This window comes from Lepidochelys kempii, chromosome 1, assembly GCF_965140265.1.
Source record: "Lepidochelys kempii isolate rLepKem1 chromosome 1, rLepKem1.hap2, whole genome shotgun sequence".
NCBI lineage: Eukaryota > Metazoa > Chordata > Testudines > Cheloniidae > Lepidochelys > Lepidochelys kempii.
The window spans coordinates 51,924,359-51,948,154 of record NC_133256.1 but is presented as its reverse complement, the minus strand read 5'-3'; the positions used below and the strand labels follow the sequence as shown (position 1 = coordinate 51,948,154).

At 40.9% G+C, this 23,796-nt stretch overlaps 1 protein-coding gene across 2 annotated transcripts in view; it reads left to right on the top strand.

Annotated features, from left to right (window-relative positions):
- Window positions 1–20,054, top strand: part of TRPC4 (transient receptor potential cation channel subfamily C member 4) — a 210,054-nt gene extending 190,000 nt beyond the window's left edge. For both annotated transcript variants that reach the window (XM_073342454.1, XM_073342464.1), the window contains 4 exons: window positions 1,029–1,223; window positions 16,559–16,600; window positions 16,875–16,964; window positions 19,127–20,054. In XM_073342454.1, the coding sequence (XP_073198555.1) occupies window positions 1,029–1,223; window positions 16,559–16,600; window positions 16,875–16,964; window positions 19,127–19,846 (1,047 nt within the window). In that variant the 3' untranslated portion in view covers window positions 19,847–20,054. The remainder of the gene's footprint in view (window positions 1–1,028; window positions 1,224–16,558; window positions 16,601–16,874; window positions 16,965–19,126) is intronic.
- Window positions 20,055–23,796: the final 3,742 nt, after the last annotated feature.

Below are 23,796 nucleotides of genomic sequence, written 5' to 3'. Positions count from 1 at the left end.
TGCCTATTATAATCCATGCTCTAAACAGGAACCTGAACCTTGGCCTCACCTATGCTAGGTGAGTTCCCCTGATCACTAGGTTAATGGGTATTTGAAGGAAAGCAATTTCTTTTCTTTTCTCCCCCTTAAAAAATATGTATAGGGAACTGTTTTATTCTGATGCAGAATGGGGAAAATATAATCTCAAAAATGTTCCTGGGAAAAGCAAATTGTTATCTGCCCACATCTACCTATATGGTAACAAACCCACAGCTCTATATAGCACTGTCCTGAAAACAGGAGAGCAATTAGTGTTGCCAATTCTCACTATTTGATTGCAACTCTCACTATAGTTGGTGTTTATTTAAATACCCAGCTCCTGGAGGCATATGATTAGGTGAGAATCTCAACTTTCATTTAAATATATATATATGTTTCCATCCCTTATGGTTGCAAGGAAAAGCTCAAAGCACCATCTGAGAGTATCCAAAAGACTTAAAAACCAGAAAACAAATTAAAAGAATCCAATATTATTTTTAAATGCATGATTTTTGGGAGACCTCACTCATGATGTTTGAATTTTTGAGGTTGGCAATTAACAGAGCCCCCACAAAATGGGACCCACTTTGACCACATTTCCCAGGTCCCACAGCCTTGTTCAAGCTAGTACATCACAAAGTAAGTGAATTGCTCCATGTAGAATGCATGCTGTTATGATGACATGGTACTGTAGCAAAAGACTGCTAGACAGTTAGTATTTTTTCTATTTGTAATTTTCCTCTGCTGTCTTAGAGGTATTTAATTATTTTAAATAACTGTAGAAATGCAAGAAAGATTAAATGTGACATAATATCCAGACTATTTCTTACTGGGTAAAACAAGTCAATTGCAGCATTAAAATTTCTATCACAAAGAGACAGCTGTGTTTTTTTCAAGCCATTTAATTAGCACGTCAGGATATGTTTAGCTTTATATTATAGGACCCCTGTAAGTTTTTTTTCACCTTGTTAATTTAGCAGTTTGTTAGTTATTATATTTCTTGTATACAGGATCATGCAGACATCGAATGGAAGTTTGCTCGAACAAAGCTTTGGATGAGTTACTTTGAAGAAGGAGGGACTCTGCCCACTCCCTTCAATGTTTTACCAAGCCCCAAGTCTCTCTGGTATCTGATCAAATGGACATGGAGACATCTGTGCAAGAAGAAGATTAGAAGGAAACCTGAAAGTTTTGGAACCATAGGGGTAAGGAATAAACCATCCTGGTTCTTACTTGGTCTCTTCCCATCCCTTTCTAAATAGATGGTTTTTAGCCTTGCAGAGCTGGAAAGTCATGTAGGCCTGGGCCACACTTCGCAGTTAAGTTGACATAAGCTGCCTTATGTGGCTACATTTAAATTTGTCTCCCACCGATGTAAGTGCCCCATTAGAGTGTGACAGATTTTGGTTACCAGTCTGCGTGGGCCCACAGTTGATCAGGCTGGGGCCACAGGATCTTTCTGGGGAGGAGATGACGAGGCACATCAAGTGTCTAAATTTTAAAGCTTTATTAATAAAATAACAACAGAGAATGTTGGAAACACTCCCACGTCACTCGGGGGAAGAAAGAAAGCGTTAATGCCTCAAGCCCTAACCCACTTTCATGCTCACACACGCCTCCCAGACTGGCCAAGTCTGGGTGTAATATCAGAAGAAGAGGGTTGGGGGAAGGTGGACGGGAGTGCTGTCCTGGGCCCAGGCCGTCCAAGGATCTGCTGTGCTCTCCGAATTGCTCCAGCTCTCAAGAGGGTTTTAAGCCCTGGTCTCCTTTGGGGGTGTTCCATTCCGCGACCTCTGTTCCTGGTGCTCTTTGTGTCAGTCCAAACTGGCTTGCTGTGGCCTTCTTGGTTTCTCAAAACATCACGGCTCCGGAGACTTTGTTTTCCCTTCTATTGGCCTTCGCTGTCGTCGTCTCATTTGCATTCACTGTTCTTGCTGTTATCGTTGCAGCTTTGCTCCACTTAGTTTTTCTCTTCTTATGGCTGGTCGGGGGTGGGGGGTTGGACTCTTCCCCCTTCTGTCTTGGCAGGTAGTAGCTGGCTTTGGGCTGAAGTCAGCTTCTTATCTTCGGACTGAGCTTGCTAGCTGCAGTGTTGAGTTAACCCGTTCTCTGCTCTCTTCTTTCTCTCGCCCCTCTGAGCCTCTCGTACCTGCAAAGGAAACTTCCACTCCCCACTCACACACCTCTGACCCTCCCCAAAATGCCTTGTGATGCTTGCGACAGCATTAGCAATATACAGTGCTGATCTGCCTTCCCAGGGGACTCCCTAAGGGGAGGGGTCCATTGGATTGTGACAAGAGCAACACAGTAACCCCATCTCCCTGAGCAGCATTGAGCCATGGTCGATGTGTTGCAGTCAGGGTAGCATGAGTGTAGACAACTGCGTTACTGTATTGTCCCCAGCAGTCCTCCAGCAGCTGCCTCACAATGCCAGGCACTGATGGCTCTTTGTCACAGTTCTGAACTCCACTGCTCAGAGATCACAGAGGCAGGAAGCTCCTTCCCTCCCCCACCCCCACATTTTAAAACCCTGGAAATTTGTGAAATGCCTTTTCCTGATTGCCCAGCTAGCCATTCCCCACTGTTGTGTGTAACTGCCCTACTGACCATGCCGGCTACACTTTCCAACCTGGGTCTCCGGGGCCTGTGGGGAGAAAAGGCTGGGTAGGCACAATGACAGACTTGCTGTAGAACCGTGGACCTCGGTGAGCAGGTTGCCCGTTGATTCAGGAGAAGGGCGACGACAGGGATCAGCAGCGGTGCTGCATGAGAGCGAAGGAACTGTCCTAGGGAGGCCAACAGTTGATCTGGTGCTGAGCCACAGATCTGCCACTTTTTTACAAAGTGCTGCATGCCATAATTGGTGGAAACCCCACCACCACACTGCAGATAACTCCGGATCCCTTCGAGGAGCCTGAGTCACAGGCCCCTGCTGTGAACAGCGAGGAGGAAGAGGAGGAAGATGGGGGACATCAGATCGGGGGTTCAGCTATGCCGTGAGCCAGAAGCTGCTTGAGACTCCACCACAGTCCAGTCAGGCCCAGCAGTCGAGCACGGGCGAGCCTGAGGCAGGGGAAGGAACCTCAGGTAAGTGTGTAAATGTATTTCCCATTACAGTGATGTACTGATGCAGTTCCCAACTTAACAGGACACAGCTATCAGCTTTTCATTAATGTACTCGCACTAGAAAAGATAGCGGCACAACACAGAGAGGTATGGTTGTTATCTGCTTTACATTCCCGTCTAGAGTTAGGCTGGGGGGGTTCGGGTGGGGGACAGTCTCAGGAATTTGCTTATGTACACAGGGATAGCTCCTGAATGCACTTGAGAAATCTAGATGAAATTTTCATGGAGGCACGCAGCAATCCTCTCTCAAAGCTTTCTAGGGATGGCAGTCTTATTTCTTTCTCTGCAGTAGGACACTTTCCCACACCAGTCAGCGTTATCTTTTGCAGGCACCTTTGCAGTAAACAGGCTAGTGGAATATGGGCTCGAGCTGCTTCGGGACACCAGCAGTACCTGCATTTTCTGTCCCTTTATTACCCTCATGAGTGAGATATCAGCAAAAATCACCGCCACCTTGGAAATGGGTGCCAATATTCAGTGTCATTGCCCTATACTCATAGTTTCATATAACTGAGCAATTCCCTTTTCCTTTCCCTCACCCCATGCTCACCATGGCTGGTGCTGAGAGTGGTGCGGTGCACAAGCACTCCGAAGCAGAAGTGTCAATAAGTACATCTTGTTTAAAACTTTAGGGGAGCAAGGGAAGGGAGTTCTGAATCTTAACTTACACTTTCCGTTGTGACTATATTGACAGCGGTACCTCTGTGTGTGTGTTTTGTCTGCAGCTGCTGCCATTGTGGCCTTGAGGGGGGTTCCCCTTCCATATCTGTGGAACGCCTGAGCTAGATAAGGAGGAGAAAGAAGAGGACTCCGGATGACATGTTCAATGAGCTCCTGCAAGCCAGGGCTGCATCAGACCATGAGCAGAGGGCCTGGAGGGTGAATATTGCAAACTATATGGAGAAGGAAAGAGCAGACGGGAGAAAGGAGTCCCAGCAGGAAGAGGAGAGGAAGATGCACCAGGACATAACGCAGCTTCTCTGGCAGCAAACACACATACTGCAGACTCTTGTGGACCTTCGTTTTCAACAGTCACATTCCTGCCTTCCTTTGCAGACCATGGAGAACCCCAGTATAGCACCTTTCTTTACCGCCATCACCCTTGCACGTGGCATCAGGTGTCTGCATCCCTACTCCTACCACTCCACACAGGGGGACAGTAAGGCCAGCCACCACTTCACATACACAAACCTGTCAGAGCAGTGGTGGGAAACCTGCAGCTGCAGGTTGCCCACCACTGTGTCAGAGCCATTGTTGCTGTATGTGTAGCTAAAATGGACATGAATGTTCCTTTCCCTTCTTAAGCTCTGTTCCATAAAATTTAAGAAGTTTTTAATGTATTTGCTCTTAACTTGCAAAGAATTTTTTTTTATAGTATTTTTGTTACTCAAGAAAATTCTATTGTTTGGAAAATTATCCATCTTTATTAGTTCCCAAAATGTGGTGCAAAATGTCTAGCGGTACTGAAAACACCCTCTTACTTGTTATTATATGGTGTGACACAGCTCATAGGATCAGTGAAAAAAACACAGTATAATGATCATAAATGTATAGCAAGCACCACAAAATGAATAGGTGCATTGACAGTGTTATATTCATTCATGTAAACCAAGCACCATACAATACCTAACAGGCCCCAAAATAGCAGGTCCAGGTAGAGCACAGTACACCACAATGCATTAAGGTGGCTCACTGTTAAAGTACTCTTTCATAGCCTCCCTGAGCCATATAATTCTGTGTTGAGCTCTTCTGATAGGCCTTGTGTCTGTCTGCTCAAACTCAGTAGACACTGCTCTTCCTCCACCCTCCACCCTGGTGTCCACTTTTCCCTGTTTGCTTCACAGATATTATGCAAGACACAGCAGACAGATATAATGGTTGGGATGCTTTTTCTCACTGAGATCTTGTAAGTAAACAACACCAGCATCCCTTCAATCTACCATCAGCACACTCATCACTCATTCTGTACCTGCTGAGTCAGTAGCTGAATCTATCTTTGGTGCTGTTGAGGTTGCCAGTCTATGGCTTCATGGCTCAGGAAAGCAAGAGGTAGGCTGGATCCCCCAGAATCACTACTGACATTTCAACATCACCAATGGTAATCCACCAGTTGGAAAAGAAAGTCCCTGCTTGTAGCTTTGTGAGCAGTCCTGTGTACTTAAAGATGCAAGCATTGTGCACCTTCCGTGACAAGCAAAGATTGATATGGGTGAAGTGTTCCCGGTGATCCACCAATGCTCGCATAACCATGGAAAAGTAGCCCTTTTTATTGATGAACTGTGTGCATATTGCCAACAGTCACAGTCCTTCATGGCAAGAGATGATTAATGGCCATGCACATGTATATGACAACGGCCCCACTGTGGATTTTTGAATGCCAAAGTGATTTCCCCACAGACTGGTAGCAATCCAATGTTGCAGACTTGCACAGTGTGATTTCCACTCGCTTCTCCACTGTCAATGCAGCTCTCATTCTGGTGTCCATGTGCTGGAAGACTGGGGCGAGCTTGGCACACTGATCCAGGAAAGCGGCCTTATGAATCCAAAAGTTCTGCAGCCACTGCTCATCATTCCAACCCTGCATTATGATGCGATCCCACCAGTCCGTGCTCATTTCTCAGGCCCAGAAGATCTCCACCATCTGCAGCTGCCCAGGGCGCACCAACAACAACCTTGAATTGGATCTTGCTATGTCCCACAGCAAACTGTCCTTCAATAAATCATCATGTTCCCCCCAGGTTTGGTTCTTCTTGATGCTCTGCAAATACAGCAGGACTGTGCATCCTGTGCTTGCAACGCTCGAAACACTAGCGCAGAGCTGTGCAGGCTTCTGTCGGAGATGGCAGACAGTGAGGAGGGCTGCGCAGATTTGTGGAATTTTTAAGAAAGGTGCAAAAATGGCATTATGAGATGTACAACGTTGCATGCTGGGAAGTTGACCCCTTACTCCCAGTCATCACTGCGTGACTTGTTTCTTCCCCACCATGCATTGCCAAAACTTCCCAAAAGACAGTGTGCTGGATGGGGGCGAGTTATACACTGGGATACTTATCTGTGCACGGTACTGTCTCCATGTGTCGGCACTGCCCATATTCACCAGCACTCCTGGTGAGTACGGGCAGTGTCGACACATGGAGACAAGTATGCATACCCACAAGCCATATACTAACTGCAACGGTTTTATGTCATTGTAACTTGCGTCAGCACAAGTTTGTAGCATAGCCATGCCCTTAAGATATGTCTACACTGCAATCATAGCTGTGACGACAGCACATATAGACATCCCTGAGCTAGATTTGATCTAGTTTAGCTTGAATAACAATAGCAGTGAAGCTGAGGCATCTTAAGTTGACTAGCTGCCCAAGAACATACCCAGGATCCCAGGCCAGCTGCCATTCGTGCTGCTGTGGCTTTACGGCTATCATTATTCCAGCGACCTAGAGCAAAGCTAGCTTGGATATGTCTTCACAGGCAGCAATCACACTTCTTCTTGCAGCGTAGATGTCCCCTTGGGTTTGAAATGGCGGGGAAGAACATGACAATATCTTTGTGGTGTGCCATACTGACAGTGAGTGGCATTCATGGCATGCTGTTGAAGTAGAGAGACACGTGTATCACACATTTATGCACTATCACCTTGAAAACATGACAGCGTGGTGTCAAATATTGCACCTTTGCCAAAGACCTGCCTGTGGGGTCCAAAAGAGATACCTGTGGCTCCACAGCCATAGTTTAAGTATCACTGACATACCATAGACAAATAACATATATCCACAATATGGTACAGCATATAATGAATATGTGATAATGTGCTATTAAGTATTGTAGGGATCTGGAAGCATTGCTCATGAAGAGCCATTCCTATTATAGAGGAAACCTCTTGGAGGATAAGAGCACTTACACGATGCAGGCAGAAGTATTTTCTAATTTTCCTGTATGTGTCATGCTAGATCAAACATGCCCCTATTATCATCATCATTCAGCACAGACTCCTGATGCATGGAGCATAAGGAATTGGGAACCTTTAGAGGAAGGAAGTAGAAGGAAAAGGGAGGAGTCCCCACAAGAGAGGCAAATACTGGTTGATCCAGTTATCAGGACACTAGCCTTGGATTTGGGAGACATGGATTCAACTTCCAGCTCAGACACAGATTTCCTGTGTGACTGTGAGCAAGTCACTACATATCTCTATGCTGTCATTCCCTATCTGTAAAATGGGGACAATAGTACTTCCCTATCTCACAGGAATGTTGCCAGGATAAATACTATGAAGATTGCGGAGTGCTAGACACAATGGGAAGGGGGGGCATATAAATAACTATAAAGGAAATATACTAGGGATACAATCCTAGCTTTATTAAATTCAGTGGCAAAACTCCCACACACTTTAATGAAGGCAGAAGTTTACTCCAGGAGCAGGGATTGGGGAAATTACATGGAGGATCTGATGTATTCTCCTATCTGGGCCATTTTTTTATTCATATATACTCCTCTCCCCTTACCTGTTTTCTCTTTCCAACCCCCATCAAATGAATGATGGTCTAGACTTGCCCCACTCATTGTCCTGTCATATCCAGTCATTCACTTTAATCAGTGAGAGGTTTTTCTCCTGGGTGGAAGTATAGAGAACCAAGTATGCAGAGATGACTCACATGTGATGGATATGCAGAATGACAGGTGAAACTAGTTCAGATTTCCTGAAAAGATGCTGAATTCATGTGTTCCAGACCGTGGCCTTGTAGGACAGCATTTGCATCATGAAAGGCTGGTGTGATTGGTTTAGCTGCCACTACTGTAGCTAGGAAAGAAAGAACAGAGAAGGAAAAGAGAGAGCCACAGAAAGGGAGAAAATAGATGTCAGCAAAAAAAAAAAAAAAAAATACAAGGGGGTATGAGGATGACACTGAAACAGATTCTGAAAAATAGACTGCAAGAATCAGAGAAGTGAAAAAAGATGGAGACATTAAAACTCACATAGAAAAGTCAGGGATAGAGAAAGATTGATTCAGAAAGAAAGAAAAGCAAAACAAAACCCATGAGCTGAATTCAGAAAGAACGATGGAAAACTACAATGAACCCCAAAGTCCAGTAACAGAAGATAAAGAAACAAGTGCAGATAAGAGCCAGACAGAAAAAAAAGAGTGGGATTATATTTAAAAGAGAAATATGACTCACGGTGGCAATGTGTTTGTGTATTTGAAGGTGGGGTACATAACATTCATTTATTAAACATTTTGAGCCAGATTATTAGATGGTCTAAACAACTGTGTTAAATTTAGGGGGACTATTCCAATTCACACCAGCAGAGGATCTGGGGATCTACTATGTCTTTTAAAGAGATTAGTGATTAATATCAGTTCAGAATTAATTTAACTTGAATCCTTTTATAGATATTAATCACTTGGAGAGCAGTTTTAAAAATACTGTTAGTGGTAAAGTAAGTCAGGTAATATCATGATGGCACCCAACCTGCCCATATTATGACTGTGTTTCAGTGTTTAAAAACAGGCAGTGAAATAAGTTGCAAATAGGTTTTGTTGCAAATAGAATTGATCAAAAATGCCATTGGTTTTTATAGGAAAATTTGAAAAAAAAACAAAAAAAACCACCCCCTTTTTTTTTTCCAAAATCCACTGTGATTTTTTAAAATGTATTTATTTTTGTTTTTTGATGAAAACTCAATATCTTTGATTCTTTGTTTTGTTTCTCCCTCATCTGTCCTCTTTCTCTTCCCCTCTCCCCCCGCCCCAAACCTTGGTTTCTGGTAAATTATATGATACAAAGGGAGGAAAAAGGGGGGGGGGAATACTGAAAAGTGATTTTTTTTGTCTTCCGGTTTTTCATGGGAAAAAACACAAACATTTTGAAAGAAACAACATTTTCCAGAAAACTTTTTGTGTAAAAAAAAAGCTTTAGTCTGCCAACAAATTTTTGAGGGGAATTTTCCAACCAGTTCTCATTGTCAGAGCCTCCCTTTTTGTTTGTTTGGAACATGACTAGTGAGAAGAAACATAGTTTAGTCTGGAAGTTTTTCTCTGCTTGTGACTCTAAGGCCTGATCCAAAGTCCAGTGAAGTTTTTCTACTGACTTCATTAGGCTTTGGATCAGGCCTAGAGCGGACACACATGCTTTCTTGGGGGTACTTCCTTTTCAGCTCTATACATACCAGCCTGTTGAACAGCCTGCCTTCCAAAAAGGGTGAATTCCCCCTTGGTGCAGTGGGCTTGGCTGGTGCAGGGTACACTATGTGAGTCTTTCATACACCTCCCTTTGCCAGTTATTAATTTTCATTTGTCCTGAATGAAAATTCTCTGCAACTACCAGAGTCCACTGTGCAGTGGACAGCCTATCCTCTGGGTTGATCAAATATCACACTCAGCTAGTTTATGAAATCTTTCTCCTATCACATTGCTTTTCTTTGGAAAAGCGGGCTCTTCAGTAGGTGGATCATTTGAACAGCTGATTTCACTAAATCTAAACATTTTACAGGAATATACTGATTTCATCAAAATTTTTGATGGGAAATTAACAAAATGTTATCTTATTGACTTATGTTTACAATATCATAGATTAATTGAAATGATGAAGTCTAAACATTTCTACAAGGGTACTTCGAGATTTCCAACATGCAATATTTTGGATCTTTCATTTTGTGGTAAATTTTGACCTTTCATTCTGATTTGGGATGAAAGAAGATTTCAGAATGTTGAACTATTCCACAGAATGGAAATTCCATTTTCCAACCCAACCACCTCTACTGCTCAGCTGTTCTGAGGTCATCTACTCCAAGCACAGATGCTGCTTGCTCACAGACAGTGTAAAAAAACCAGTGATGTTCAATTGTAATTTACCAGCACTTAGGTTCTAATACTAAATGTTGATTCAGAAAGGTCTTGTACCTTCAAAAATTATTGCACACTTATATTTATTTTATGTATTTGTTTTTATTTTTGCTAATGTCATTTTGACATAGCCCAGTATATGCAGTACTGTCTTTAACTATTATCACAAAATGGTTCAAAGTTAGTACTTCATTGCACATCTCTAAGATGGGGCAGTCAATAGGCAGACTGCAAGATGCTTTTGAACAGACCACGAAAGCTTTTATTTACTTATTATTATCATTACTGTTATTGTGGTATAAAAATGTTTCTCTGTAGTCTGGACCTTGACTGTACCTTGACTAAGAAATTTGGACCTTGACAAAAAATAATTGACTACCCCTGTTCAAAGATAACTAGTATGCTGCTGTTTTAAGCAATATAGAGTAGCTGCATTGATGTACTTTTATTAACTATGGATTTGTAGTGCAGTTTTATTGACTTTTTTTAGGCCTACATTTTCCAGACTAATTGTCAAGGTTCCTTCCCCACTCTGAGCACTAGGGTACAGATGTGGGGACCTGCATGAAAACCTCCTAAGATTACTTTTACCAGCTTAGGTTAAAACTTCCCCAAGATACAAACTATTTTACCCTTTGCCCTTGGACTTCCACTGCCACCACCAAACATTTACCTGGGTTTATTTTTATTAGGAAAGCATTGTTTGGAAACGTCTTTCCCCCCAAAATCCTCCCAACCCTTGCACCCCACTTCCTGGGGAAGGTTTGATAAAAATCCTCACCAATTTGCATAGGTGACCACAGACCCAAACCCTTGGATCTTAAGAACAATGAAAAAAAGCATTCAATTCTTGAAAAGAAGAATTTTAATAGAAGTAACAATAAAAAGAAGCACCTCTGTAAAATCAGGATGATAAATACCTTACAGGGTAATCAGATTCAAAACATAGAGAATCCCTCTAAGCAAAACCTTAAGTTACAAAAAGACACACAGACAGGAATATCCATTCTATTCAGCACAACTTAATTTCTCAGCCATTTAAAGAAATCATAATCTAACGCATATCTAGCTAGATTACTTACTAAGTTCTAAGACTCCATTCCTGTTCTGTCCCTGGCAAAAGCATCACACAGACCCTTTGTTTTTCTCCCTCCTTCCAGCTTTTGAAAGTATCTTGTCTCCTCATTGGTCATTTTGGTCAGGTGCCAGTGAGGTTATCCTAGCTTCTTAACCCTTTACACGTGAAAGGATTTTTCCTCTGGCCAGAAGGGATTTTAAAGGTGTTTACCCTTCCCTTTATATTTATGACACTAATCAATGTCTTTTGGTGTCTAAAATTAAAGTACTCAACTTGGCTAACCACAATCTGTGACCACTTTTGAAATATATGCCCTAATTCATAAAAAAAAATAGTGTTGGAATAAATTATTTTCCTACAACTATGTGCCATGTTTCACTATCCAGATTTGTTATTGATGTAGGATGAAATCAAATTTCAGAGCTGTTATTTAGTGTTTTATCACCATCACCCACTTGTAGATTTCTCCATTCCGAATTTTAAACTCAAAGTAGTCTGAAGGACATATAGGGGAAGGGATTTGCTAGGAACACGTTGTGTATTTCCTCGTGCTGCTGACTTACATAAGCATTTAAGAGAAACAAGGTGGGTGAGGTAACATCTTTTATTCCATTGGTGAGAGAGACAAGCTTTCAAGCTTACACAGAGCTATTCTTTAGGACTGAGAAAGAAGAGCTCTGTGTAAGCTCAAAAGCTTATCTTTCTCACCAAAAGAAGTTGGTCCAAGAAAAAAATGACCTCACCTACCTTGTGTTTCTGATATCATGAGACCAGCACAGCTACAACAACACTGCATGATCATTTACCTCTATTCCATTTTACTCAGGTTCTTATACCACCCTCATCCCATTATCTGAGCACCTTCCAGGATGTATTAAGTGATGCAACTAGCATTTGTCACATGTTTCTCCTTTTTTCTCACCCTTTTCTTTCCAAGGGGAAAATAATGTGAGGTTTTAGTTTTTATGTATCTGCTGTGGTTTGTTAGTGAAGGTTAGGTCAAAGGAGTGCAATCGCCTTTGGAACGGAAAGTGGTGACATTTGAGGTGGTGGTTAGATTGTGCAGGAGTTTCTTGCACAGCCCTGGATCAGCCCCAGAGAAAGCAGTGTCTCCTTCAGAGACAAGCTTTACCCTAGCCATGGACAGCTGTGTTGTTCCTGAAGATTGGCACTGTCAAGCATGGTACACATCCCAGAGTATCCTGGATCCAGACCATTGAGCTCCTTGATGTTAAGGCCAGACTTTGAATTTGAATTCTACCTTTATGAAAATTTCTAGGTGAAAAACAATTGGCCAGAAAAAGATCATGTCTCTAAAAATAATTTAGTATTATTACATTTCTGACCAGTAAATAGATTTTGCTGCCAAGTCTACAAAACTGTATTGATTGGCTGGCAATTTAATAAATGGGGTAATAGAAATTATTACTACTGTTATTAAAGTAATGATTGGAGTCTCTCAAATGAGGTTTGTGCCAGGTCCTATATAGACACAGGACATCAGAAAGGACTTATTATTACCTTTCTTTTTATCACATGCACAGACAGATTAAGGGACTTGCCCAGTATCACAAGGAAAATTTGTGGTAGAGCTAGGAACTGAACCGGCATCTTAGAGGGCCCACTGCCATGCTTTAATCACATGGGCATGCCTTCTCTGTTACAGTGATTAATATATATATAACTTTTTGCCCATGGCTGTTCTACGCACAACTTTCAACTGCACTTCACATACAGCTGAGCTGCACTTAAACACCAACTTTTCTTTAATAAAAATTCATTAAAAAATCGAAATCAAAGGTTTTTGAATTCTCACTCTTTTTCTTGTTTAAATGAAAGTGACTGTTCAAAGAGGTCCATTTGGGAGTGGAGCACTAAACAAAGCAAAGGGGAAAGCAGTGACTGTTTTAAGGTATTAACATTTGGCATGTATATAGCTTTCAAGTTTTGAGTCTTGGCAGCAACAATTTTAATTTTATCTTTTTATTAAAAAAAACCACCTAAATCTTGACCTGTAAACATTTCCTAATTTAGCTTTCTCCATAGCAAAGGGAAAGCTGTGAGTGAAGTCATATTGAAAGTTTTAGACACAGCTGTGCTGAGAAGAAGCAGACTATATAGTCCCTTGTGGGAAAACATCCTTAACCTCAAGATTTTAGTTTACTTTGAGTGATTTGATGACAAATTTTCACAAGTGACCTCAGTCTTTGGCTGTCCTGGCCAGCATTAAGCACCTAGAACCTTATGTACTTGCTGTTGACCTCAGATAAAGTTGGAGGTCATCAGTACCTCCAAAAATTAAGCTCTGGAGCCATCATACTCAAAAAAGTCTGTAATTTTGAGTGTGTCACTTCAGACATCTTGCATGTTGAAGTGTGGGCATCCAGAAAATATGGCAATCAAAATTAGAGGCTCCCTTTGAAAATTTGGGCCTTAGCCTTTAGGAAACTATCTGTTTCTTAAGTAGATAACACCTGGGAACTGCCTGTTTCTAAGGAGTTTTAGGGGACTGTATGGGGGTACTAGTGTGGGAGGTCAGAGGGGTTTCTTAGAGTTGGGAGGTAAGGCACGTCTCTTATCTGTAACATGTCCCACTCTTCATCACCCTCACCCTGCTGGAAACTCACATAGGTTTCTGGCACACATTTTTCACAGTTCCCAACCTGAACTGGGAATCAGCAGTGGGTAGAAAGCTCATGGCAGTGAGTTTGCAGAAGGCGAGGATCCATTCTGCTGTGAGGAAGAAGAGAAAGGGAATTAGGAGCTGAAGAAAGGATCTGAGCATTTTAATGGGAGAGGGAGAACTGAGGCGTAGAACACTAGTTTGGCATTATATGTGAACACATGCAAGTGCGCACACATGCACACATTTATTCTTCTCCAGTTTATCAGTGTTGTGCATTAAATACATATTGTAGTTGTCGTAAAAATATTCTGGAGAGATTTGCACGTTGAAAAATATGGTTAGTACTGTCAGCCAAAATCCTGTGTTACCAGGCTGTGTGCTGAATGGTCACCGCACTGCTCCATTGGGAGTTTTGCCACTGACTTCAGTGGGTGCAGGATCAGTAAATAACTGATCTGGCTAATCAGTGTTATCTTGATCCAAGCAGTGTAAGCTGAGGGAGGCTGAACTTGGGCTGATGTGTTTATTTTGTATTTCACTGTAAATACCCACAGTGCTGAGCTGTGGTGGTGTTTTCTGCAATGCAGGAGTCAGCATTTAGTTTGTTTATTGGGTTCACTACCTTTACCTTGAGTTAAACACATTTCAGTAATATCTTCAAATGATTTTTTTCCTGATTGCCAAATCCTCTGTGAATCAGATTTGTCTTCATGAACCCTAATGCTGTTAGGATTTCCTCAGTCTTCTCCCAACAAGAGGGAGACATCTCCACCTGGTGGCCCACCTTAAAACATTGCAAGAGCAAAGCTCCTTTAATGCAGAGTGGGGGAAAGCTACATCCCTTTCTCTGCAAAGGGGTTTAGCCGAAACATTTGTAATCTGTGCGCATAGTACTGGATGTATTTCCACTCAGTCTACAGGTGATGGAGTTAGAAGGGACATAGTAACTTGTATTTAGCATGCACAAAATGACATAAGACACAGAAATTTAATCAGGAAAAAACACTGGAATAACTAGAGGGCAGCTGCTCACTTAGGGAACCATTCTCTGCAGTGTCTTTTCAGAGAAGCTACCACAACAGAAAATGCAGTGTCCTCCCACCCAACCCTATATCCTGCTGGAGTCTCATCATGACTTTGCAGTAAATTACAAAAGATAACTCAATCACAAATTACAAACCATCCACTAGTACAGAAATGTTACCAATCATAAGTAAATTGTAAATCAGCCTTGACTGCAAGAGCTGGAGAAAATATATGAATGCCTGATGTGTTATAACTTTGGTTTTGTCAGGTATCCTAGACAGATTTTGCCATAGGTTAGACATCCAATTGCATTTGGGATGACAAATGTAGGAGGCAAAAATCAAAAAAATCAATCTTGCTCTCACTAATTTACTCCGTATCTGGCACTGGTGCGATCTCTGCTGAAATAGTGTGTCCAGTTTTATTGTCGACAACTCAAGAAGGATGTTGGTAAACTGGAGAAGGTGCAGAGAGGATTCAAAAGAATGATTAAAGAATTAGAAAACGTGCCTTATAGCGATAGGCTCAAAGAGCTCAATCTATTTATTTTAAGAAAGAGAAGATTAACGGGTGACTTGATTACAGTCTACTGCTCTACATGGGGAACAAATATTTGGCTTCTTAATCTAGTACAGAAAGGTATAACACAATCCAATGGCTGGAAGTTAAGATAGACAAATACAAACTGGAAATAAAGCATACATTTTTAACAGTGATGGTAATTAACCATTGGAGCAATTTACCAAGGGTTGTGGTAGATTCTCCACACTGACAATTTTTAAATCAAGATTGGATATTTTTTTCTAACAGATCTGCTCTAGGAATTATTTTGGGAAAGTCCTATGGCCTGTGTTATACAGGTGGTCAGCCTAGATGGTCACAATTTTCTCTTCTGGATTTTGAATCTGTTAATATAAGCTAGGGACAATCAAAGGTATAGAATAAGCAAAGACTTCAATGAGCCCATCTGAATTGTTATTGAGGAGATCATTAATTCATGAGCAGAGTAAGAATCAAATTATTTTTTTCCTTCTTCCTGAGACCCCTTAGGTATCTGAGTACAATCAGATGAGATGCCCGTGGCTTTGTTGTTTGTAGTGCTGTGTTTTACACATTTCTTCCTGTGAAGCCTCTTTTTGTTGTCCACCATTTGAGCATTGTCCATCTGGCAAACTGGAAAGGTTTGGCTTTGTTTTGAGTCTGGCTGATGACCCAGTGTTGACCCTTTCATCCAGAGATGAAACATACCATTAATCTGAGGGGACTGCTTTTGCACTACAGTGCAAAAGTTTACTTGGGTTTTCTCTTTCCCCCAAATTCATTCTTCACCACACCGAGCATGAGCAATCAGGCTTTGTGCAGGAAGCTAACAGGGGTGAGGAGGAAGAATTCACTCTCTAACTTGTGGGGTAGTCATGGGGCACTACTCAGCCCCTATATAGCAACTATCCTAGCTTTGAAGGTCAGAATAGTAGCCATTATCCTTCCCCAGCCCCTTTGTGCAGAGGGCGTCTCAGTTTGATCACAGATGCTATGCTCCACTCCACCCTGTCCTACTTAGAGCTTGCACAGATCTCCCCTTTGCAATTTGGAGAAGACACAGAGGATCCACTTCTCATTTTGCCTGTCAGCAGTCCTCCCTCCTATCCAGCTCCAGGATGGGCCTTTCACCAGTAACAAAACTTCCCAGAGACCTCGAATCAGTCCTCCACGTCACTTGCCCCAGTGCATAGCATTGCTGTCCTGCCACTTTCATCCAGCTGTTGAAGTTGTTCTTTTTTTTATACAAAAATCATTCACTGGCATTAATACCACTCAGTATCTCAATCTATTTCTTTTCAGAGGCGTGCCGCTGATAATTTGAGGAGACATCATCAATACCAGGTGAAGGCTCGTTTTTTTTTTTTTTTTTTTTAGCATGGGTAGTTATTAGAGAGGGATGGGAGAAGATTTACCCTGCCCCTCCCCCCACATATTCTTTAACTGAAACAATTATTTTTCATTCAGAAAACACTTTGATGAAATATTTTGACTGGCTCTAGGAATTTTAAAATTTTTGTAGTGACTTAGAAATGGAAGCAAAAGTGCAGTTCGTTCACTGACTGCATGTCCAGTTAGCATTGCCAGAGAAACTAACACATTATTTTAAATCTTTTAGGAAGTGATGAGAAATCTCGTTAAGCGATACGTTGCCGCAATGATAAGAGATGCCAAAACTGAAGAAGGACTCACAGAAGAGAATTTTAAGGTGACTATTTTCATGCTTATCAATTTAATAATAAAATGTCAAATGACTACAGAGCATCAAACAAACAATCATGCAACTACCATTCACTTACAGCTTAGAGGACAGTCTGTGTGACTTCCCTGACTACATGCATACATTATGCACACAAAATCTTGCTCCTTTTTTTTTTCTTTCCAGTACAATGTCTTTAGACTTTCAATTATGGGCAGCATAGCCTAATGATTGGTGTCAAATGATCTGTGTTCTATGCTTGGCTATGCCAATGGATTACTAGGTCAGTTTGGGCCAATCATTTAAACATTTTGGACCAGGCTTTTTCCAGTGGAAGAACGAGACAACTCAATTGGCTAGCTGGGGATCTTCTCTGTGTCGGGGAATCCCAAAGTGCAGTAGAGCTTGTGTGAATGACCGGACTGCTAGAGTAAGATGGAAATACTTCTACATCACAGAAAATGAGCTCTTCTGCCATGGAGTACAGGGCTGGATGGAAGAGCCGTCAGGTTAGCTGAGGACTCACTTTATCCTTCAATCTAACAGCAATGAGATAGTTTATAGTAGAACTAAGAATAAGTTTATTAACAAAGAACAGAGATTTAAGTGATACTAAGTGAGAGAGAAAGAGACAGGAATGGTTACAATCTAAACAAAACAAAATACACTTTCTAGTGACTAAAACTAAATTCTAGCAACTTATGTTTTTGCCAAAAACATTTGGTCACTTACAGCAAGCTATCAGCAGCTCCTGCCCTTCAGGCCAGGAGAATCAAACTTTCCCAGGCTCAGAGGGTGCTGTTCCTTATGTCCCCTAAGTGATGGATAACCAGAATGTCTTTTTTCTCCCCATATCTTTTCCGAAGTCCATTGTCTTTGTCTCAAAAGCCAGGCAGACTTACTTGGATTGCAGACTCACAACCCTAGAGAGTTCACTAAGTGCTTTCCTCCATTGCTTATTAGTTTGATTGCTTGGTTTACCTTATATGTAAATGTACTTTCACTGTCCTCTGCCTGTAATCAAGCTCGTCAGAGAGAGGAATCCACACTCTTGTGTCTAGAGCAGGCCTGATTTGTACACTGCCTGTGAAATGCATTTCCAGCACACATACATAACTCTTTGTATACATCCCGTTCATACATCACACAAGGATTTCTGGGACCAGCATGTCACCAGTTTACATGTGATACCTTACATGACACCTCTTAGATATGTGTTATGACAACAGTGTGTTGGGGATTATGTGTATCAGGGCTAATATGATGCTGGCAGTTAAGTGCTAAAGTGAGGAAAGATCATTTGATGATGACCTGATCTTGGAAGGGTGATGAGGTTATACTGGTCCTGGTTCCTCAAACTGTGGACTTCAGAGGAAATGATATTCTTAGTGTCACTGGGTGACAAACCATAAAATTCAGCTATTAAAACTTGCTAAACCAAAAGGCTGGAAGCTTCTTTAAACTATCCAGTCATCCTCTGTCTGTACATTTCGGCAGTTGGCATTGAGGGGCTCTTAGGGTCACAGATCCCCCCTTCCCTCCTTTCTTTTAATCAAAGATTAAATTCCACAGATCTTGATGAAGTTACTAATGGGAGAGAGGATGACCTCACCCACCACACCTCTTCCATTCACTGCTGTGCCTTTCCACTCTCACAGACTCTCCCTAGCACCCATACACTGATACACTTAAAACACACAGTTCCTGGGGCCATCCACCTGGAAGTTACTGCACCTTGTAAAGGGTAATAACATTTGGTGGGTTAAGGAATAGCAGTGAAAATGTTCTGCCTGTATAGGAGTAGCACAGTCTAGGGAGCCAAACATAGATCTGGGAGGTAAGACAGCCAGAGTTCTCATCCTACCACTGCCAGTGATTTGGACAAGGGGTCTTAGGCAATTTACGTAAGCTCTCAGGCTTTCTTCTGGGAAGTATTAATATTTGTTTCTTCACCTTCCATGGGAATTGTGAGGACTGATCAGAAGCATTTGCAAAGCACTTAGAAGATGTCAGAGAAAAATAAAAATTAACATCCATAATACTATGTATTTACAAATGAACATATTTGCTAAAACATTCAGGTGGTGTTCTTTATTACAATGAGAAAACCAAACGAAACCAAAACAGCTTCCCAAGTTTTAAATGCTTCCTATATCTTCCTAACTTTTTAGGAGTTAAAGCAAGATATTTCCAGCTTTCGTTTTGAAGTCCTGGGTTTGTTGAAAGGAAACAAGCTTTCTAATTTGCAAACTTCAAAAATCAACAAAGAAGCCTCTTCTTTGTTAGAGACTGATGAAAACCGTGAGAGTGGAGGAAATGAGAAAGTAAAGAAAAAGAACTTCAGCCTTTTTGACATAACTACACTGATTCATCCAAGATCAGCTGCTATAGCCTCTGAACCACATAACATAAGCAATGGAACTGCACTGATGGTGTCCAAGCCCATAAAGGAGAAACAAAAGAGAGTGAACTTTGTAACAGACATAAAAAGCTTTGGATTATTTCATAGACGATCGAAAACAAGCTCTTTGGAACTGAGTGCAAATAAAATATACTCTGTGTCTGAAGAAGTTTCACAACAACAGGTGGACAAACAATGCAAGAAAACTACTGAACTGGAAGGGGAAAAATTGGTCATGAACTGTGAATTAAGCGTCCAAGGTCTCAATGAAAAGTGCATGCTAACAAACAATAAGCAAACCGACAGCGAGACTTCGGATTCACAGCACGAGGAGAATGATTGTGCTGTGGAAACCGAGAAGACAGAGGTACAGGACTCAGACCCCCCCACACCAGAGGATTTGCTGGACAAGAAGTTGGACATTACCAGTGACTCGGAGATGAACGAAGAGACAGTTGTTCAGGATGATTATGTAACAACGAGGTTGTGATGCAAGTGGGAGTGAGCATATACAAATATATATATTTTGCAAAGTGCTTTTTTGGGCAGGATGTTTTAAAAGTTATATTAGAAAGTATAGAATTACACTTTATAGTAGTCAACAACCATGGCACATGAAGTTGTAACATAATTAGGTTTCAGAGTAACAGCCGTGTTAGTCTGTATTAGCAAAAAGAAAAGGAGTACTTGTGGCACCTTAGAGACTAACCAATTTATTAGAGCATAAGCTTTCGTGAGCTGTAGCTCACGAAAGCTTATGCTCTAATAAATTGGTTAGTCTCTAAGGTGCCACAAGTACTCCTTTTCTTTTAACATAATTAGGTGAGGGAAAGACAATAGAGGAACCTTCTGTTTTGTAGCCTGCTTTAGCTTTCACAATTTGTTTTACATTTTTTAATCTTGTATTCTTGTACTGTTGCAATAACCCACAGAAACTTTTTAGCTACCTTTTTTCAATTAAAACTAATGCAATTTCTCTCATATGATAGTTGACTCCTATGATAAATATTTTTCTATGCAAATAAAAAGTAGCTTAATCTTGTAAGCCTTTACTTAACTTTTTTAGTTCCTTAAAGATAATGGGCAGCATAATAATCCATAAGCAGTTTCTGTCAATACAAGTATTTAAAGGGGTAGAAATTTGATTTGCTTCAAATGTTATGGAAATCAATGAAAACATAATATATCATTTATTTATTGAAAGAGTGTTAATAACTGTACATTATGAATAATTTTCCTATTTGGTTATTTAAATATACTTCCTCCTCCCCCATATAGTTATGACCCTACTGGTGACACTGTTAACATTTAATTTGCAAAAAAAATTGGGTTGTATAAAATGTTTCCTTTCTTATAGTAAACAAAATGTTTATGGCTTGCTACAATTTTATGACTGTTTATTCTGAAAGAATCCACAATCAGTACCAGCTATTATTTCTCCAAACATCTGCTTTTTCCAAATGTGGACAAACTATGCACTTCAATATACAATTGCTCAGTAGCTTCTGCCTTCATATTACAACTGCATTTGCTAAGGGCGAGATTACTTCAGAAAAAAATCCTCCTAAATATTAGAAAAATATGACAAATTGCTAGGAATATTTGAAAGGCAAACCTATCAGAGGTTTTCTGGATCATCACAGAGTTTGGGGGAACCTAATGGATGATTTTATACAAAATACTTAGACATTCAAATGTATAATAGAAACCTGATAGTATTTTTCATAAATGATGAGTGATTTATTGTCTTAGTCAAAATGAGTATTTTTAAAATTAAACAGTACGTTTCTTTTTAAGCAGCGACTGGTGTCCTATATTATTAAGATAGAATAAATATAAAAATGTACACTACAAACTAAAGAAAAGCCCATAGAAACTTTTGAATACACCACAGTAAGGTAGCCATTCCATTCTTAAATTCATCTTGTGGTAGGTTTTACAGTTTGTATTGTCCTGTGTTAGGGGATCCCAGCAGACAGAATTACCATATATACTGGACCCCAGGAAGTACATATCAAAGGTGGAATTAACCATGGATGGCACCTTCTCCCTGATTTTGTGAGCTGATCAGAAACCAGATGTTTACAGACACATTTTCTAAAGTTCCTAAGTTGCCCCTACAGCATGTAAGTGCCCTTGCATGTGAAAAACAGGTAACCATGAGCTCATGTGAGTTTTGCATGTAAATATTGGATTTGAATATTCTCTCCTTTAAAAATATACCTCACAGTATAGCTTCTATGTTTGTGTTCTTCATTTCCTTTGATTGTTAGGCTAGCTATACAGCAGTTCACAGATTGATATTGTTATTCCATGATGTGGCAGCAACTGCAGTAAGCTCAGCTGGTACTATGTCTCTTCAAACAATATTGCCTTATAATACTTCTACTGTACAAACTCATTATCCAAATCAAAAGTCCAAGCGTTCTATTCATTTCAGTAGGACTTTGTAAAGTAGAAATAATTGCTAGTGCAAATTATATGGTCTGATACAGCTGTATAAACATTTCCCAAAGTGCTACTTTTACCACAGGAGCGCCTCTAGCAGCAGCCATAGCCTTCACACACTGAGCTGGACCAAAACCATAACCGTGAACGGCACCTCTTTTTCTTTGGAGCTTCAGATAAAAGGAACCCCCCCTCATGGCCCATTGTGCTAGGCGCTGTACAAACACAGAATAAAAAGATGGCTCCTGTACCAATGAGCTTACAACTGGAACCACAATAATAATAATCTAGGCTTGCAGAGATGTTCATGCTTTCAGCTCCTACCATGCAATGATTTCCAAGCAGGAGTAAGCTCCAGCGATGGAACTTGTTGTTTTCTTAGACTACTCTTATTAGTATTAAACTTGGTGGAAGTAAGTATTTTCCCCTCTTCTGCCAGAGAAATACTAGGGATCAAAATTGTAGTCCCTGAGTGCAGCTCCCATTAACATTAATACAATAGGAGCAGCCAAAAAGAACAGAAAAATAAACCACCCTGAAAAGCATTAGCTTGTAACTCAGCACTATGCAGACAGACTGACCCCAACACTGCCCTTGTTGCAGTGCTCCTGCTCTCCCTCTTAACATGGCTCACACTGGGAAAGCCTGTGGTCGGAAGGCATGCTTCCGCACTATTTGCCTTGGATATGATATCATGAGGGAGCAAAACCATATGTCACACTGAGCAGGAGCCACAGATCTGCAACCACTCTTCAATTTGTGGACCCGGAAAACAAAAAAGTTCAGATTTTAAATCACTACTATAGTGTACTGAATGACTCCCACCCTATCTGTTTATTTGGGGCATTCAGCTGAAATTTGACATTCTTTTGTTTTATATTTTTAGGTCAAGGTTAAACAAGAAATCCTGCAAATACCTTCCTACCCAGTTATAGGACAAACCCTATAATTGGGGAGCGAACAATTCTGAGGGAATCTTGTACCTTAGCTATAACTATAGACAGATGCAGAATGTGTGAAAGTGCAAATACTACAAAATTTCTGATCTTTCTAAAACTTCCTCTTTGGCAACATCTTTGCCTAAGGGCATGGGAAGCCTTCCCTCGCAGACACATGATACCGAAGCAAGGGACTAGCCCATTAGACCTCTGCTTCAAATTCTGCCATATTTGGGCAGTAGGGTGAAAAACCCATTTCCTTTCTGTATCCCAGCTGAATATATAATTATGGCCTGGAAAGGGGATGTGTGGAGGGAACGGGGTGGTGTAGGAGTAGGCTTGAGTCAGAGTTGAGTCACACAATGTGAAATGAAGGAAATAAGGCAATACATTTGTCTGATCCAGTTCTTGGCATTTGCTCGCACAATACAGTATGTACCATTTTCTTCTCATTTTAGTGCAGTGATCACAAAGAGTCATATTAGCTATCTAACTTTGTAAAGGGGAAAAGTAAACAGATATAAATTAAAGATGTAATCTAGTCCACCTCCCTTCCCATGGAATTGTTTCTGTCTGCTGTATAATTTTGCTGGGTGTAAACTAACTAAGGTGGTAGGATATAATTGGTTAGCTAATCATGTTACAATAAGTTAGGATTGGTTAGGTAAATTTCAGTAAAATGATCAGTTAAGGTATAGCTGAGGCTATTACTATATAAATTAGGGGTAAACAGGAAGTAAGTTGGGATTCGAAAATAAGGAAAAGGAACTTGGATTTAAGCTTGCTGGAAGGTCACCCCAATAAACATCAAATTGTTTGCATTTTTGGACTTCGGGTATTGTTGCTCTCTGTTCATGCAAGCAGGACCAGGGACGTGAGAGGGTGAAGGAATAAGCCCCCTAACAGAGATACCCTGTGATATGCCCTAACCATTGTATTGTATAATTTGATCTTTCCATTGCACATGGAACCAACCCAAGTTGTAACCAAGGTAAGGTTACAAGAAGCAATGGTCTCAAGTTGCAGTGGGGGAGGTCTAGGTTGGATATTAGGA